Source organism: Teleopsis dalmanni, chromosome 1, assembly GCF_002237135.1.
Source record: "Teleopsis dalmanni isolate 2A chromosome 1, ASM223713v2, whole genome shotgun sequence".
Classification (NCBI taxonomy): Eukaryota; Metazoa; Arthropoda; class Insecta; order Diptera; family Diopsidae; genus Teleopsis; species Teleopsis dalmanni.
In genome coordinates, this window is record NC_051846.1 from 226,690,912 (window position 1) to 226,709,428 (window position 18,517).

Sequence of the window (18,517 nt, forward strand, 5' to 3'; positions counted from 1 at the left end):
TACTCATCATCAGTGGTCTTAGGAAATATATAATTTGTGCAGTATCTGTGTGTTATGTGCAGTATCTTTAGGAAATAAAGTTACTGATATATCGACTCCACCAAAATCAGCAACATATTCCATAGACGAGCCGCGTGGATTTTTCTTAAGTTTTACATTGATTACATATCAAACATACTCCACCTGCTCTTGCGCAAAACTACATTTTTCGCTTTTACATGTCAAACCGTATTCTTCCAAACGTTGAAAAATCGACCTGTTACGATTATATCATCTAAATAAACTGCACAGTTCGGTATTCTGGCGGTTACTTCTTCCATAAGACGTTGAAATATGCCAGGAGCACTGGCAATACCGAATGGCAATCGTTGAAACTGGAACAAACCCAATGGCGTATTAGTTACTAGAACTTCTTTTGTTGCGTCAGACAATTCTACTTGCAAGTACGCTTCACTAAGAGTTCTGCTGAATCGTTGTCACTGCTGATTGACAAACTGCAGCAATATGACCTTGCATTGTACACAAACGACACTTTGTTTTATTCTTGAAATGATAACATTGATTTTTTTGATGTGCTTTTCCACAACCTGAACGCGATTGTCCTCTCCTCACTGAATTTCGGGACTTAATATGACCTCGATTCCGTTTGTTAACTTTTTTTACTTAAACTGTGATTAACTTCGTTAACTGTCTGACTGATTTCTTCACCTCTAATTTACTTACATGTTTTAACCGTTGCCTCATATACTGCTGCTATCCGTAATACTGCCTCTAGCGATGGGTTTGTTTTCTGCAACGCGGCACTACGGACTTTATCATGTGGTGTGTATATCACAATCATATCTCGTATACAGTTATCTATAAACGATTGATGGCAAGTCTCACTCGAACATAGGAACATGCACTCTTTAGCCGCACCACGCAGTTCTGCCACCCACTCAGTATATGATTGGTTTGCTTTCATTCATATTGAATGAAATTTAAAACGTGCTGCTAATGTATGCTGTTTTTCCGCAAAATGATTTTCCAATTTTGCTAACAGTTTACCAAAAGACTTATTCTCAATATTGTTGTCACATAGCTTTTGAATAAGTTCAAAGGTCTCTGTACCTATCCACGAAAGAAAACACGCGCGTTTTAATTAATCTTCTTTTACTTAATGTGCCACACAATGCTGATGGATCTGCTGAATATACACCGACCACTTTTCCACATTTTTCTCAAACCGTAAAAAGGTTGGACTTAAATTAGCGGATTTTTTCTCATTAATTCCGCTTCTTAAAAATTCTTAATTTGCTAATGAAAATTCTTTTAAAACTGTCGCGAGTGCCTGAGCGTCCATTTTCTCGTCGCCAACTGTTAGTTTGTTTTCATATATAGATATATAGAAATTAAGTAATTATTAAAAACATAAATTGATTTTTGTATGAGTGCCTTAGAAGTAACAATATGGATTATGGTTTATATTGTTTAATTATTAAAATGACTAGGTTTTACGCTTTCGGGTTGACGATATTTTGGTATATCCGGCAATTTCTCTAGATATTTTGTTAGATTATGTGCTAGAAAACGTGGTATTGCAGCATAGTTAAGTGAAGGATCCCATTCTATAACCAAAGATGTATACACATGTTTATATAAACTTAGTTGTATTAGAATAGGCAAATTAGTTGTATAAGGTAGGTCAATGGGAAATTTTGAAAACTCATGACCATGTTGTGTTTTATGAATGCACATAGGTGAAGTAGTATCGTCGAGTATACCCTTTATTATTTCACTGGGTAGACCTTTGCCGGTATACAAGAAACCAATTCCGCAAGTTTGACAAGTTGATAGTAGAATACGAATCCGAGAACTTAAGAGTGGTTTATCCGAAACGTCCCGCAATTACATGTGTAAATTCTGAAATAATGTATCAGCACGTGAATATGTTGGAACCCCAACATCCAAAGGACCAAGTGCAGAATGTAGCAACTCACAGAACTCCTCACAACTATATACAACGCTGCGTTTATAGTCTTTGGGCTGCTGCCGTTCTGCAAGACAAAGGCGAGGTTAAGGGGTACATTTGATTGCTCATAAGGATTTAAAAAACGATGTAATATAGCTTTTCGATCCAGTGTGAGTGGCTGACCTGTTGTGTGTGGTCGTGTGATCCAACCTGTTATCATTAGCTCTGTGTTGATGTAATGTTGGGGATATCCGTTTACTAGACACCTTGTGACAAATTTAGTAAGGTCAAATGATAAATATGTGTTACTGGTACGATATAAGATTCGACGTAAGTGTGATGTTAGGGCGGAACGTTTTGCCGGTTGTGATGCGTGCGATGTGTAATGTACCATTCTTTGTGATTCGGATGGTTTATGATGTATGGATATTAGGAAATCTGTTGGAGTGTGTATGATTGTGTAGTCTAGGTAGCTGATAGATGGATTGCTTTCGTTAGTGGCATTTAATCCTTCGATCTCATAGGTCACATCATATCTTATTAATTTCGGGAAGAAGGCCATAAAATTGGGCACACTTGACACTGGCGTATAAAGTAATACGTCATCAACGTATTTCCACCAGGCGCAGACACGATGAGACAGGAAGAGAGGACTGTAATTGAAGGCGATCTGGGTCTCTACATATAGAGTTGCAAGAATCCCCGCTGTACTGCCGCCTTGTGGCAACCCCACTACCTGCTGATATACCTTACTGTTATGGATGAAATAGTTCCCATGATGTAAAATATAGTTCATCAGTTTTCGAGCTTGACAAAACCAAGACTCTGTCGTCACATCTTGTAAAACAGCTCACAGCAATGTCAACTGTGTACAAGGATATATATCACCAACACATACCCATGATGTTGTTTCAGTTGTAATGTATGGTCTGTCAAGGAATTAATGTCGACTGAGTTATGAATAGAAAGCCGCCCCTTGGTGGTAGTTTTCAAAATATATTGGCATAACTTATGTAAAGGGTAGGTATACCAATGTATTGGGCTGCGTATTGGTCGTATAGGGCGTTTCGATTTGTGGATCTTTAGAGTCCTAAATAAATACGGCAATGTTGGTTTCCCTATATTGTGTTCTTGGAAGAGTTGGTGGATGTTGTGGGGGGTAAGGATTTCCATTCCCCTTGTAAAGTTGGCATAAAGAACGAAAAAGCAGGCGGTATTGGGCACCACATTTGCGTATCAATATAACGATATCCTCGGTGGTTTGGATACAGTAACCTTCTGATGTGTATGTTTCCATCCAACTATCCACTTTTGCGATGTAATCACCTCTATACATAAGTACTGTTGCTTTACCCTTATCAGCCTGTACTCTTACTATGTTGCGATGTAATTGTATGTAATTATATGTTGTTTGGAAAAGATGTAACATTTTGTGGTGAGGAGTTGGATGACTGTGTTGGACCATTACTTCCAGAAACTTCGAAATATGATCTTTCATCTCTTTCTGGCAGAGAAGGTTAAGATCAAGTCAAGTTTCTAGATGCGCTTCGTGATAGTTATGGATATAGGAGAGGTAGTCAATCAGTGTAGGAGGTGACACTGGGCAATATTTTGGGCCAAAGCTTAGGAGGATCTCTACTTGCTTAGGTATTTTTTATAAGGTTAGTTTTAAGAATCTACCAGGGATACAACGTGGATAAAGTATGTCAGGTATATATTTTTGGGGGATAGAGGTGAGCACCTGAGGCAGGGATAATTCTGCGGTATGGGTCAAGTAAGGGATTAGATTAGTTGTGGAGAAAGGGAAGGTGGTATCTGATGAAGTAGTTGTGTTTTTAGTTATTATTATTATCAATCTAGTTAAGTTAATTTGTCATTTTATTATTTTATTGACTTGTAGTTTATAAGTTGGTCTTATTTTGGTTATCGTGCCCATAAGGAAGAGATACGGGTACGGCAGTACATATCCCTTATGTCCATGGTTAACAGTACATATCTAGGGGTGGGCCGTAATTGTAATAAATAATCGGCTAGATGATTAATGTCAGTGATGTTGTGTGTAAATATACAATTTTTTAGAATTGGCTGGAATAGGTGGCGGCATAATTTGTGGAGAGGACTAGTGAACCAATATATGGGGGTACATATGGGACAGATTGGATGTTCTGCTTTATGGATTTTAATGGTACCATATAAATATGGTAAAGTTGGTTTTTCTAACAGTCGTTGCTGTAATTCTCTTAGATGCTGTGGGGAAATAAATTTCTGGTAGTTCTATAAAGGTGACACAAAGGATGTATCAATAGCCGATAATGTGCATGCAGTTTTCGTACTGAGAGATTTGCGTCGCCAGCATATTTAATGCAGTAACCGGCTATGATGTAGGTTTCGATCCAGTCGTTCACTTTAGAGATATAGTCGTGTTTACATATTAAGATAGTGGTTTTTCCTTTGTCTGCCTAAACAACAAGTATATCTGGATTGGTGCGAAGACAACTGGAGGTGCTGTGGAACAACTGTTGTAGCAGCTTTTGCATAGGGGTGGGACGTTGATGCTTTACCATGGCATCCAGGAATTTGGTAAAATGTTCGTCGATTTCAGATTTACAAAACAGACTCAGATCCACATGAGCTTCTAAATAGGCATCATAATACACACATAGGGCTGAATAATAGTCGCATATGGTGGGTGGTATTACAGGGCAGTACAAAGGGCCGAAACTTAATAGGGTCTGTACCTCGTTTGGTACGGTTAAACCTGTCAAGGTTAAAAAAACCTCCGAGGACTGCACGGGGATACAAAACCTCAAAAAAAATGGATTTTGGACAGGAAGTGGTCATTCGATAGATAGTAAATTCAGTAGCGCGAGTAAGATGAGGGGTTATACTGGTGGATGATGCTGGGAGGAGACCTGGTAATTCTTTGTGGATATGTTGTGCCAATGCCAATGCCTACACCAGATGCGTAAGCGGACAAAAGGGTGCATTCACGATCATCGTTCAATCTCTCCATTTCAATTGAGATGTCATCATGTTAGATGTATATAGTTTTAAGCCGAGAAGAAGAGGTGTAAGAGGTTGTTACATATCTATATGAGAATGCTTTTCTTAATGGAACTCAATTAAAAAATCTATTAAAGGATCTTTTACCCTTTAAATGATTATAGAATAATCAATGGAATTATAAATTAATAGAATATAAAAAGAAAACATAAAAAGTGAAATATAAAGGTGTTGAAATGATACATGGGAGTGAATGATATGTGGCTGTATGTAAATGAATAAGTGAATAGAAGGAGTTGTGGTGTGAAAGTGGATAGAATAACATAAGTAGAACTATAGAAACAGGCAAAGTTTGAGGTAAAGTATGGTTTGATATAAAGTAACAAGGGATAATAGGGATGTGAAGGTATTATTAAATATGATGTGGTGTGATATAAGGTAGTGTAACATAAGATAATATGATATATAATTATATAGATAATATAGGATAATATAGGTGTACATTTATGAAATGAGCGTTTTTTGGTGAAAATAAAACACTAATTATTAATAGGAAAGTAAAAAACATTTTATTCAAAGTATTGGCCATTGCTTTCTACACATTTTGACCACCTTTCTGGCAATTTGTGGACACCACGCCAAAAAAATTATTAAAATTATAATTATTAACCAACCAGACACCCAATTTTCGACCTGCTCGTAGGAATCTCCATCCAATATCGTTTGCAATTCGGCGTCTTCAAACTTTTCATTTTTTTCATATGATAGGTAAAGTACGAAGGAAAGATATCTTATACAATTAAAAAGAAATCAAATGTGAAATAATTTGATTCTAAGATATTTTATTTATAAGATATTATATTTATTTATAATTTACAAATGAAGCGCGTTCCGATAGTTAAAAAGTAACTAATGTAAGATACACAACATAACTAAACACATTAAATATGCAAACTCTATTTGAACTGCATGAATTTAAAATTTTAATATATTTTACGGCATATTTTAAAGTTCGTAAACTTATGCTTAAAAATTTTTTTTAATGACCTTAGGACTTTAAGGATGTTCGGTTTAACATTTTTGTGCCTCAATATTCTTCAAAGAGGGAAGGAATGTTGTGATTTAAAGATAACAGTAGATTCTTTTTACGAAATAAAAAGTAATACCGTAATTTTAATTAATAATAAAATAAAACTGTTAAATGTCAGGAATCTTGTGATATTTTATTTGAACACTACATACATTTATTCAAAATTAAATTGTAACACACATACTTTTTCCATAAAAAACCAAACTCCAAACTAAACTGACTTCTTATCCATATATTTCTTCTTATTAACTGTCAAACCAAAAGGTTGCTAGATTGTTTTTTTAAATGACATTAGAAATTATATTACAATTGAAAGTTTTTAAATAATAATTATATAGCAGTTTTATTTAACATTATCTTATTAGTTTTTATTGAAATTTAACGCTGATATAGAGGACCTTGTCATTACGCATGATTACAAATCGTGTTTCCCATTAGAGGATTGCAGGTTCCAAATCCCAAGATCGCCATATAATATTCAGAAATTTACTATTTAAATGTACATATATTAGGATTTCCGCTAAGAGAGCAGAATATCCAACTACAAAGAATTCTCGCTAAGGGAGCAAGATGTTCTTGTTTTTAGCAATTTTCGCTTAAGGAACAAAATATTGCTATCAGTCAAACACGATTTCTGTATTTCAACTGATGATCTTTATTAAAATTTTTTCTGTTTATATACATATTTTTTGGACTTTTAGTCGCGTTATAATTGAATAATTTAGCTTAACATTACTTATGTAACACGAATTCATCTTAACATAACTTATTAGAATACACTACAATAGTTTAAGCATTGTAAATCTAATAATAACATTAGAATCGAAACCTTTTTGTTCGATCAAATAAGTATCCGGTATAGGGACGAGCCAATATCCGTTTCCCAGAAATATGACGGACATTTTGCAACTCCCGATTTCTCTCTCTGAATTTCTCATAGTTGGCGTTTTCCCGTCGGACGATTTCTCGCTCAGTGGCTTCGTCATAAGAGCAAATAACAACCAACTCATCCCTCTCAGTAGGATATGGTCCATCATCATATATTTGATAAGAAGTGGTTTTTCGGGGACCAAACAATTTGTTACACCAATTGTTAGTTTTCCTGATGAACTCCTCATCATTGGAATTGTCGGGAGAAAAGTATATGACATTTCCAGTACGATATTTATCGTCCTCCATGTGATAGGTAAGCTGCCGAATTTCGATGAATCAATTCTCAAAGAACAGTTACAGCGACTCAGGATATAAGCTTCAACCATACTCCAATACTGAAACCACAAAACGCAAAAGAGAACGATACAATGCTGCACACATTGCCACCAGAAATACAATTGAAAGATGCTTTGGTGTGTGGAAGCAAAGATTTCGTTGTCTTTTAGATGGGTTGAATGTATCATTGAAGAATGCGAAAACAGTTATAGTCGCTCTTGCAGTTACGTACAATGAAAATGACTCAAATATACTTAATAATGCCAATTTTTCTACGGCTATCAACTTTAGTTCTTTATCTGACTGTGAAGAAAAATGTGATGATAATTCAACAAATCGAAAGAAACCTAATGTTATATTAAAAACATTTATTGAAAAAACTTTTAATGAAATTGCAAATTAAATAACGATTTTTTAATCATAAACAAATCTTTTAATTTTTATTTTTTTGCTGCATTAATTCATACTCCAAGTCCAAATTTCTTTGCTTTTTTCTTTCCGTATCCATTTTGATTTAATGCAATTCTTGTATGCTTTTGATTTTTGCTTCCGCGATTAACATTGCCGGATCAATTTCAAACGATTTCTAAAAAGTATTAGTTATCAGTTAATTCAGTTAATTATTTTAAATGTGCGATAAAGTACCTGTTTTCGTTTTCTTTCTTTCGTTATTTTGTTTTTATGGCAATTCTACAGTGCTTATTTCCTCCTCTGCATCATTTGAAATTGTATTTGAAGTTTCAGTAGTTGCTATATCTTCAAATTTATTTTTATCCGAATGAAATAAGTTGTGGTGAACTACAAATTCATTAGGAAGCCAAACAGAAATGTCATCACTTCCCACTGCTTCACTAGGACGATTTGGCCCTCCGCCTGTTTGTAAGAGCTGACGTCTTTCTTTAGTTTTCTCCTTTTTGGCGGTCATTTTTATTCTAGACCATTGCGCCTTCAGTTGGACCACTGACCGCTTCATAGAACACATTTCATTAAAGCTAAAATAAACCATTTTATAAAAACCAAAATAAGGCGCTATATATATTTAATTATGGAAGTTGTGAGCATACGAACCATTCGTGCAAACTTATCCATGCATTTTGCTTGGCTTTATTTGTATTTGTGTCTGTGTTCTTATTTTCAATACTATTCGTGTTTTCACGAACGAGCTCTTTAAGCAAAGTCTGAAAAATAGAGTATAATTATAATTAAAAATAACTATTGCAAAAATGTGATCTACCTTGTCTTCAGCGGTCTAATTATCTCCCCTAATTTTTTTTGTCGCCATGGGAAACAAAATTGTGAACGTTAGCACAACTGTTTTTCCTTAATTTGAAGTAATAGTTGTTTTGATTTCATTTTTTTCTCACAGTGTTGTAAAAAGGTTCATTCTTAACAGATATGTAATTAACATTTGTTTTATAGTTATAAAAGGCTTATAAAAAGTTTTTGAATAAGGTACATTATAATGCCATTATGAAGTTAAAATACATTTTAACTAAAATGTATTTAAAAAGTATTTTAAGAAAGGGCGTAAATATATAACGTACAATATACAAAATATCAAATTTAGAAAAGATTAATCATCCCTTGAAAGGACTTTCAATCGGTAAAAGTGCAAGTTTATGAATTCGACGGCGTATTACTCCTTTTGGGTTTCGCAGATTAACAACACCAACCAGGTTGCTGTACCCTTGATGCACTGCACGATTCTTCCCATCAACCAACGTTGTGGAGGCATATGGTCTTCATGTATTAAAACCAAAGCCCTCTTGGTGATATCTGATGGCAAACCTCGTCTACCAATTAGCCTTTTCAGTGCTGCAATAAATGCCTCCGTTGACAAGTCTGACACCGCTTCTAGATGAACTGCCTTTGTAGACAAACAAACGAACATAGCTATATACATAGTTTTCTTTATTTGTGTTAATGAATACAACCTTTCTCGTCTCTTTACTGACTTCTTCCATATCCAGATTATGATCTTCCAACTGTGGTCAGTATTTTTCAGCGAGTAACAAAAACTCTGGCCCCGTAAACCAACAAGACTCTGTTAATTGGCGGATGTTACAGCCGCGCGACACAATATCTGCCAGATTGGAGTGTGTACGAACGTGTCTCCATTGCCCATTTGAGGTACTCGATACTCGATTGTCAACAAATGCAGACATGGTCGATAACTACTGCTTTAATTAATGCAATACAATCTGCGAATCGGTCCAAAAGAACTTTTCACCTTTAAAATGCGCGAGTATTGGTTGGACCTTCTGATAGAGTTTGACAAAAAGTAAGGCACCATAGAGATCTAGGTTAGGTAGTGACTTCCGTTTTATAGGTGCTACACGGGATTTTACAGTGAATAGCCTAACCGTCATCTTACTTGATGTGTTTTGTGATTGGAGAAATATGCAGCAACCATATACGCTTATTGAAGCGTCACAGAAGCCGTGCACATCAACCTGTTGAGTGTTTATTGTTAGGCAGTATCTCGGAACCTTAACAGATGAAAGCGTTGCAAGATCTTAAATAAATGTTTTCCAAGCTGAGTGAAGGTTTTGAGGGACTGACTCATTCCAGTCCCCACGAAGAAGCCATAGTTCTTGCATCATAATTTTTGCTACCAGTATGGCCGGTGCCAGTAATCCAAGCGGGTCGAATAATGAAGACGCAAGTGAAAGGATGGTGCGTTTTTTTTTTTATAATATGGCCTGCTTGCGCATTGAACGAAAATAAAAAAACATCTTGCATTTGGTGCCACTAGGGCGCTAGTGATTGTATCCATACCAATATAAAACTCTTTGTTGTTGTATCGCTGATGAAGTCGCGATGATTCGAATGCCATTTGTCAAGATCGAAGCAATCTTTCTTTAGGACGGCCGTTAACTGATGTCTGATATTGATAAGTTGATCAATGGAATCCGCTCCATCTCAGAAGTCGTCGACAAAGAACGATGATTTAATAAGTGCAGCGCCTATTGGGTATTGGGTTTCACATTTATCCGGCAAATACTGCAAACTCCTAGTTGATAGGAAAGGTGCTGATACAGTACCATAAGTGACTGCATTTAAATAAATAAATAAATAAATAATAAATAAATATTCAACTAGTAAGTGCTAACAGGATCGGATTCCGTATCTCTCCAAAAAAATATATTGAAGTTTCCGATCTGGTTTGTCTATCGGTATTTGTCGGTACATCTTGACAATGTCAGCCATCAAGACATATCGATGTTAGCGAAATTGAAGTAGCAACAAGTATAACTCCGGCTGAATTATCGAGCTGACTAGTAGGATATCGTTTAATGAGCGTTATGGTGTTGGACATGACGTATCAAAAACCACCCTCAATTTGGTCGATGTTAGGTTGTTTTAAAATAAAATGATGAGGGATATAATAATGTGGTTCGTTGGTTTTCGGAGTTTCAACACGCGTCATGTGTCTGAACTCTCGATATTGCTTCATAAATTCTTGATAGTCTTGCTTCAATGCATGATTCGATGACAGCCGCCGTTCTACGGCGAAAAATCGGCGTAAGGCGATATTGCGTGTCAAACCAAGACAATCTAGCGCATCTTTGAATGGTAACTGAACGACAATTCTTTCCGTAGCATTTTGGTGGGCCATTTTGCGATACAAAGAATTACATGCAACGTGTGCTGGTGACCATGAAGTTAAAGTATCTTCAGTACCATTGTAATATAAATTAATGTCCGATTTTTTACTTTCGGTGTCTATGTTCCCAGAATGATGCATTGAAGACAGAAGAATCACCATTGTCATATTTTTTCGAAAACCGAAAATGTTGCTCTCTATATCTCTTTTTTTGTTTGGCGGAAAATTCGGTGGAATATATGTTTTGTTTTTTTGTACAGTGCCGACATATGTTAAACGGTTGGAAATATAGGAGATGTAGTGCTAAATCAAAGCTTGTAAAATAGTTGTCAAAAGTAATATTTCTGTTTGTATTCTCATAAAACTGGCAGAGTTGTTGGACAACATATTGTGCTAAATTTGTTTGCCTGCTTGCACCTTCTTTACCCAAACAAGGAATTCCATACAATGGGTAACTGGTCTGGCTATCACATATCCACCAAAGATAGCATATATTGACGGATTGAAATTCTTCCTCTAAAAGGAACTAACTGCTCATCTATGGTTAAATTTATACCTGGTATGCAATAATTTTTTAAATTGCTCATAATAACTTCCCATAGATCCCGTGCAGCAGCAAATTTATCTTGTAACTTTCGAAAACTTCTTGTCTCCTTTCTGTCAAATCTCAAGTAGCGCAACAAATTTGCAAATCTATTTTTTGACATGCATGTACAAAATAATAAATTACCATATAAGGCATCCCAAAAATCTTTATAATCTGAAATAGGCACTTATTTCTATGTCATTCGTAAGTTTCCATTTTTCACTATTATTTGGGGCGCCTTATTATCAAATAATAGTTTAAAAATATCCAGCAAAGTGTCTATATGTTTTTCTGGTGGCAATATCACCTTATGGAGGCTTCCTTTTATTATATTGTGTGAAGGTGTCTTGCCAGTAGCATGTGGAATTGTATTTCATTCAGTGCTATCTTTACCAATAAATATATCGCCGGCGACTACTGTTTCTTCTTAGTCCGAAATGTTTATTGTTTATTCTTCGATAACATCAAAAATTTTGTCAACAGCTGCCTCATCATCAGTAGTTTCGTCTTCACTGCTAATAACAGCTCTCCGAATATCTTTCTCTTTCATTTTTCTAAACCTCTACATATGGAATAAATGCAACTACAATTTGATGATGCAAATGTTTCTCCTATTTTAATGCTTAGTAAAATTAAAGATTACTAACCTGTAGTTTATTTGTTTTAGGCTACAGTAATTTTTTAATAAAACTTCTAATTCTGCATTTTTAATGCAATATGTTTCATTTACTACTTTAGTTTGGTCAACAACGCATTTATATTTTGGCATAGTGACTCTAAGTCACTACCTGGTACTTTACGTCGGTATAATTTTAAACTGTTCAAATAAAAAACAAATAAAAACAAAAAAATACAAATCAAGCATTTTTATATAGTAAATTAGTTGATAAAGGAATACAGACTTTCTAAATCAAAAAATTTCTTCAACCCATAGTGCTATGAAGATATGAATGTATTCTGATTGGTTTATATGTTTTATAAAGTGATTATAGATGTTGCATCCATAAATAAATTTATTTACAGTGCTCACTCGACAAAATAACATTTATCATTACGAAGAAGTTAGGAATGTAAATAGAATTTTTATACCATATTCAGTTGTTAACAAGAACAACTGAAACCAATTACTAAATTTATAAAAACAAAACGAGATTCTTTATTCTAAATTGTCGATGGTAAAATGAAAAAAATTTACTTAAATGAAGTATGTAATATTGTATTATACCGTCATTGCAAAAATAAATCTTAATAATGAATAAAATATTTGCAGTGCTTTATTATTATTATAAATATATATATTAATAATTTATAATACTGAGACTACTATTTCAATAATACTGTTATCAATTATCTGATTATATTTAAACTCTATTAAAATGTACTTTATCTTTTATAATCATAAAATAGTTCTATTACACAATTCTAATCACAAATTCAATTATTTTACTTTTATATATAATATTGTAACATAAATTTTGTTATAATCTAGTATGTTTTGCATTAGTTTAAGCAATCTTAAATAATGAAATGTAAACAAAATGAAGTTAAATATAAACTGTCAATCGTGTCGGTTGTATTTACTTCAAATTTCATATGTAATCTCCATTTAATATTCTTTAGTTTGCATCAGTGTGTTACCACTGTACCATGAATTTTATTTGAGACGCGAGTTATATGTTTTAACTATAACTATTAGAATTAATAATTTAAACACATTTATTTTCTTTTATAGAAAAAAAAAATTTATTTATTTATTTATTGAATTAATGGACACAAAAAGAACACTGATCACGCGGTGACTGGCAAGAAGACTCTGTCCAACTTACTTTTTAGTTATTTCTTCCCAAGCCACTAGTACAGCTTACACTTGCTGACTTTACAGTTCCTCTTAAACAAATATGTGTTACAGGATGGATCAAGACAGTATCCGCAACATCTAAAGCCTTTTGCATTCATTCTTATTTATTTTATATTTATATCGCAAACGTTATTTTGTGTTGAATAATTTTCTCAGTCGATAATTTTGACTTATGGTCGTTTAAAGTTTGCAACATATTTTCAATAAAAAATTCTGAGTCCTTTACTGAACATTTAAACGACATTTTACGTTTCTTATTGCTTCCCTAACCCATAACTACATCTATATTTAAATTTTTGGTGGAGTTTTTGAATTTTATAGCTCTTAGTAGAGCAACATTAGAAGTGCTATTAAGGCTTGTTTTTGACATATTATTCAAATCAAGGTCCCTATCACTACCTGTGGTTCTATCTAAGAGGGAAGTATCTAACGTATTTACTACGTTTATCGGCACTAATGTGCTTGACTCTTCATATGTTTGTAAGAGGGGGGGTATCTAACGTATTTAATAGACTTATCGGCACTAATGTGCTTGATTCGTCATTTGTTTCGTTATCATTAAACGAATTACCTTTTATAATTTTCATTTTACAAAAATAATAAGCATTACATATCTTACGCCTAACATGTACGTTATTTTTTTAATTAAAATAATTGACTTACCTGATAATTGAGTATTTATATTCTCAATAATACGCTCGAAGATGTCTTGATCAGCTTCTTTTAAGCCAATCTTAAGTATTTCCTCCTTCTTCAATGCCCCAAGAATGGCAGCAGTGTAATTTATTTTAACCATAATCGTTCACGACTTGGAAACAAATTAAAAAAAAATTAATTAATAAAATTAGTTAACACTAGAATCGTGCATTATTGGAAGAAACTATACTTTAGATTGTATAGTTGTATAGAAGGTGACAAAATATATTGCAACGAATCATACCATATATGAAGTATCTAATCTAAGTATCTATAAAATCTTGCTTAACGTGGTCAAAATTACTAACAAATATATTTACTTTACAATTCACAAATATAACTATGCTGTTGAAAAACGATTTAAATGAATCAATGTCAATAAGGGACTTTGCAAACATTATAACAAGTGTAAGACATTAAATAAAAAAGTAGTTTGTTTTAATATATTAAATAAAATAAAATTTTTTTTTAAAATTAAAAGCAAAGAACCAATCATTTAATTTGCTTTTACCCTCTTATTAATTAATTACATATGATGATTTCCTTTTTCTTTTTTGTACTCTGAAAAGTTAAAAAAAAAGAAATTTGTTAATTTTTTTGAAAATTTTAATAAAAATGATTTAAATTACGTTTTTTTTCATTGTTTTCTTTCTGCCGACGACGGTTTTCTTCCTGTCGACGGCGGTTTTCATTCTGCCGCCGGAGGCTTTCTTCCTGCCGACGGCGGTTTTCTTCCTGCCGCCGAAGGTTTTCTTCTTGCCGCTGGCGGTTTTTTTCGCGTCGCCGGTAGTAACAACTGGCCGTCGGCTGTTTTTTTTCTGCTATTAACGCTGCAGTTGCTAAAGAAAGATACAAAAATATTAAATTTTAATATAACATTTAATATAAATAATAATATAATATTATATATATATTTTAAATTAAATTATTTACATACATTTTTACCCCCAAAGAGCAATCCTATTAACACACCGGCTAGTATAGATCTATAATATATAGATCTAAAATAGATCTATTACATAATTCTAATCAAATTCAATTATTTTGCTTTTATATATAATATTGTAACATAAATTTCATATGTAATCTCCATGTAATATTCTTTAGTTTGCATCAGTGTGTTACCACTGTACCATGAATTTTATTTGAGACGCGAGTTATATGTTTTAACTATAACTATTAGAATTAATAATTTAAACACATTTATTTTCTTTTATAGAAAAAAAAAATTTATTTATTTATTTATTGAATTAATGGACACAAAAAAAACACTGATCGCGTGGTGACTGGCAAGAAGACTCTGTCCAACTTACTTTTTAGTTATTTCTTCCCAAGCCACTAGTACAGCTTACACTTGCTGACTTTACAGTTCCTCTTAAACAAATATGTGTTACAGGATGGATCAAGACAGTATCCGCAACATCTAAAGCCTTTTGCATTCATTCTTATTTATTTTATATTTATATCGCAAACGTTTTTTTGTGTTGAATAATTTTCTCAGTCGAAAATTTTGACTTATGGTCGTTTAAAGTTTGCAACATATTTTCAATAAAAAATTCTGAGTCCTTTACTGAGCACTTATACGACATTTTACGTTTATATTGCTTCCCTAACCCATAACTACATCTCTATTTAAATTTTTGGTGGAGTTTTTGAATTTTATAGCTCTTAGTAGAGCAACATTAGAAGTGCTATTAAGGCTTGTTTTTGACATATTATTCAAATCAAGGTCCCTATCACTACCTGTGGTTCTATCTAAGAGGGAAGTATCTAACGTATTTACTACGTTTATCGGCACTAATGTGCTTGACTCTTCATATGTTTGTAAGAGGGGGGGTATCTAACGTATTTAATACACTTATCGGCACTAATGTGCTTGATTCGTCATTTGTTTCGTTATCATTAAACGAATTACCTTTTATAATTTTCATTTTACAAAAATAATAAGCATTACATATCTTACGCCTAACATGTACGTTATTTTTTTAATTAAAATAATTGACTTACCTGATAATTGAGTATTTATATTCTCAATAATACGCTCGAAGATGTCTTGATCAGCTTCTTTTAAGCCAATCTTAAGTATTTCCTCCTTCTTCAATGCCCCAAGAATGGCAGCAGTGTAATTTATTTTAACCATAATCGTTCACGACTTGGAAACAAATTAAAAAAAAATTAATTAATAAAATTAGTTAACACTAGAATCGTGCATTATTGGAAGAAACTATACTTTAGATTGTATAGTTGTATAGAAGGTGACAAAATATATTGCAACGAATCATACCATATATGAAGTATCTAATCTAAGTATCTATAAAATCTTGCTTAACGTGGTCAAAATTACTAACAAATATATTTACTTTACAATTCACAAATATAACTATGCTGTTGAAAAACGATTTAAATGAATCAATGTCAATAAGGGACTTTGCAAACATTATAACAAGTGTAAGACATTAAATAAAAAAGTAGTTTGTTTTAATATATTAAATAAAATAAAATTTTTTTTTAAAATTAAAAGCAAAGAACCAATCATTTAATTTGCTTTTACCCTCTTATTAATTAATTACATATGATGATTTCCTTTTTCTTTTTTGTACTCTGAAAAGTTAAAAAAAAAGAAATTTGTTAATTTTTTTGAAAATTTTAATAAAAATGATTTAAATTACGTTTTTTTTCATTGTTTTCTTTCTGCCGACGACGGTTTTCTTCCTGTCGACGGCGGTTTTCATTCTGCCGCCGGAGGCTTTCTTCCTGCCGACGGCGGTTTTCTTCCTGCCGCCGAAGGTTTTCTTCTTGCCGCTGGCGGTTTTTTTCGCGTCGCCGGTAGTAACAACTGGCCGTCGGCTGTTTTTTTTCTGCTATTAACGCTGCAGTTGCTAAAGAAAGATACAAAAATATTAAATTTTAATATAACATTTAATATAAATAATAATATAATATTATATATATATTTTAAATTAAATTATTTACATACATTTTTACCCCCAAAGAGCAATCCTATTAACACGCCGGCTAGTATAGATCTATAATATATAGATCTAAAATAGATCTATTACATAATTCTAATCAAATTCAATTATTTTGCTTTTATATATAATATTGTAACATAAATTTCATATGTAATCTCCATTTAATATTCTTTAGTTTGCATCAGTGTGTTACCACTGTACCATGAATTTTATTTGAGACGCGAGTTATATGTTTTAACTATAACTATTAGAATTAATAATTTAAACACATTTATTTTCTTTTATAGAAAAAAAAAATTTATTTATTTATTTATTGAATTAATGGACACAAAAAAAACACTGATCGCGTGGTGACTGGCAAGAAGACTCTGTCCAACTTACTTTTTAGTTATTTCTTCCCAAGCCACTAGTACAGCTTACACTTGCTGACTTTACAGTTCCTCTTAAACAAATATGTGTTACAGGATGGATCAAGACAGTATCCGCAACATCTAAAGCCTTTTGCATTCATTCTTATTTATTTTATATTTATATCGCAAACGTTATTTTGTGTTGAATAATTTTCTCAGTCGATAATTTTGACTTATGGTCGTTTAAAGTTTGCAACATATTTTCAATAAAAAATTCTGAGTCCTTTACTGAACATTTAAACGACATTTTACGTTTCTTATTGCTTCCCTAACCCATAACTACATCTCTATTTAAATTTTTGGTGGAGTTTTTGAATTTTATAGCTCTTAGTAGAGCAACATTAGAAGTGCTATTAAGGCTTGTTTTTGACATATTATTCAAATCAAGGTCCCTATCACTACCTGTGGTTCTATCTAAGAGGGAAGTATCTAACGTATTTACTACGTTTATCGGCACTAATGTGCTTGACTCTTCATATGTTTGTAAGAGGGGGGGTATCTAACGTATTTAATACACTTATCGGCACTAATGTGCTTGACCTGTCATATGTTTTTAAGAGGGGGGGATCTAACGTATTTAATACACTTATCGGCACTAATGTGCTTGATTCGTCATTTGTTTCGTTATCATTAAACGAATTACCTTTTATAATTTTCATTTTACAAAAATAATAAGCATTACATATCTTACGCCTAACATGTACGTTATTTTTTTAATTAAAATAATTGACTTACCTGATAATTGAGTATTTATATTCTCAATAATACGCTCGAAGATGTCTTGATCAGCTTCTTTTAAGCCAATCTTAAGTATTTCCTCCTTCTTCAATGCCCCAAGAATGGCAGCAGTGTAATTTATTTTAACCATAATCGTTCACGACTTGGAAACAAATTAAAAAAAAATTAATTAATAAAATTAGTTAACACTAGAATTGTGCATTATTGGAAGAAACTATACTTTAGATTGTATAGTTGTATAGAAGGTGACAAAATATATTGCAACGAATCATACCATATATGAAGTATCTAATCTAAGTATCTATAAAATCTTGCTTAACGTGGTCAAAATTACTAACAAATATATTTACTTTACAATTCACAAATATAACTATGCTGTTGAAAAACGATTTAAATG

General features: G+C 32.8%; 2 protein-coding genes across 2 annotated transcripts; both read right to left on the reverse strand.

Moving 5' to 3' along the window:
• Positions 1-14,092: 14,092 nt before the first annotated feature.
• LOC119667565 (GRB10-interacting GYF protein 2-like) lies at positions 14,093-16,147 on the reverse strand. Its single transcript, XM_038076870.1, has 3 exons — positions 16,008-16,147; positions 14,630-14,839; positions 14,093-14,112 (listed from the first exon to the last, which is right to left on the reverse strand). Exons 1-3 carry the CDS (start codon positions 16,138-16,140, stop codon positions 14,093-14,095), a joined length of 363 nt encoding a protein of 120 aa, XP_037932798.1. The 5' UTR covers positions 16,141-16,147.
• A 233-nt stretch (positions 16,148-16,380) lies between these two features.
• Positions 16,381-18,257, reverse strand: LOC119667566 (GRB10-interacting GYF protein 2-like). The gene is made up of 3 exons (XM_038076871.1): positions 18,118-18,257; positions 16,670-16,879; positions 16,381-16,385 (listed from the first exon to the last, which is right to left on the reverse strand). The coding sequence occupies exons 1-3, from the start codon at positions 18,248-18,250 to the stop codon at positions 16,381-16,383; spliced, it is 348 nt and encodes a 115-aa protein (XP_037932799.1). The 5' UTR covers positions 18,251-18,257.
• Positions 18,258-18,517: the final 260 nt, after the last annotated feature.

Excerpts from the sequence above, each read along its gene's own strand:
- LOC119667565 (XM_038076870.1), bottom strand. The coding sequence starts at position 16,140 with ATGGTTAAAATAAATTACACTGCTGCCATTCTTGGGGCATTGAAGAAG. Across the intron at positions 14,840-16,007 it reads TATAAATACTCAATTATCAG|CAACTGCAGCGTTAATAGCA; the intron begins GTAAGTCAATTA and ends ATCTTTCTTTAG. Across the intron at positions 14,113-14,629 it reads AGAAAACAATGAAAAAAAAC|TCGTGAACGATTATGGTTAA; the intron begins GTAATTTAAATC and ends TTTGTTTCCAAG.
- LOC119667566 (XM_038076871.1), bottom strand. The coding sequence starts at position 18,250 with ATGGTTAAAATAAATTACACTGCTGCCATTCTTGGGGCATTGAAGAAG. Across the intron at positions 16,880-18,117 it reads TATAAATACTCAATTATCAG|CAACTGCAGCGTTAATAGCA; the intron begins GTAAGTCAATTA and ends ATCTTTCTTTAG.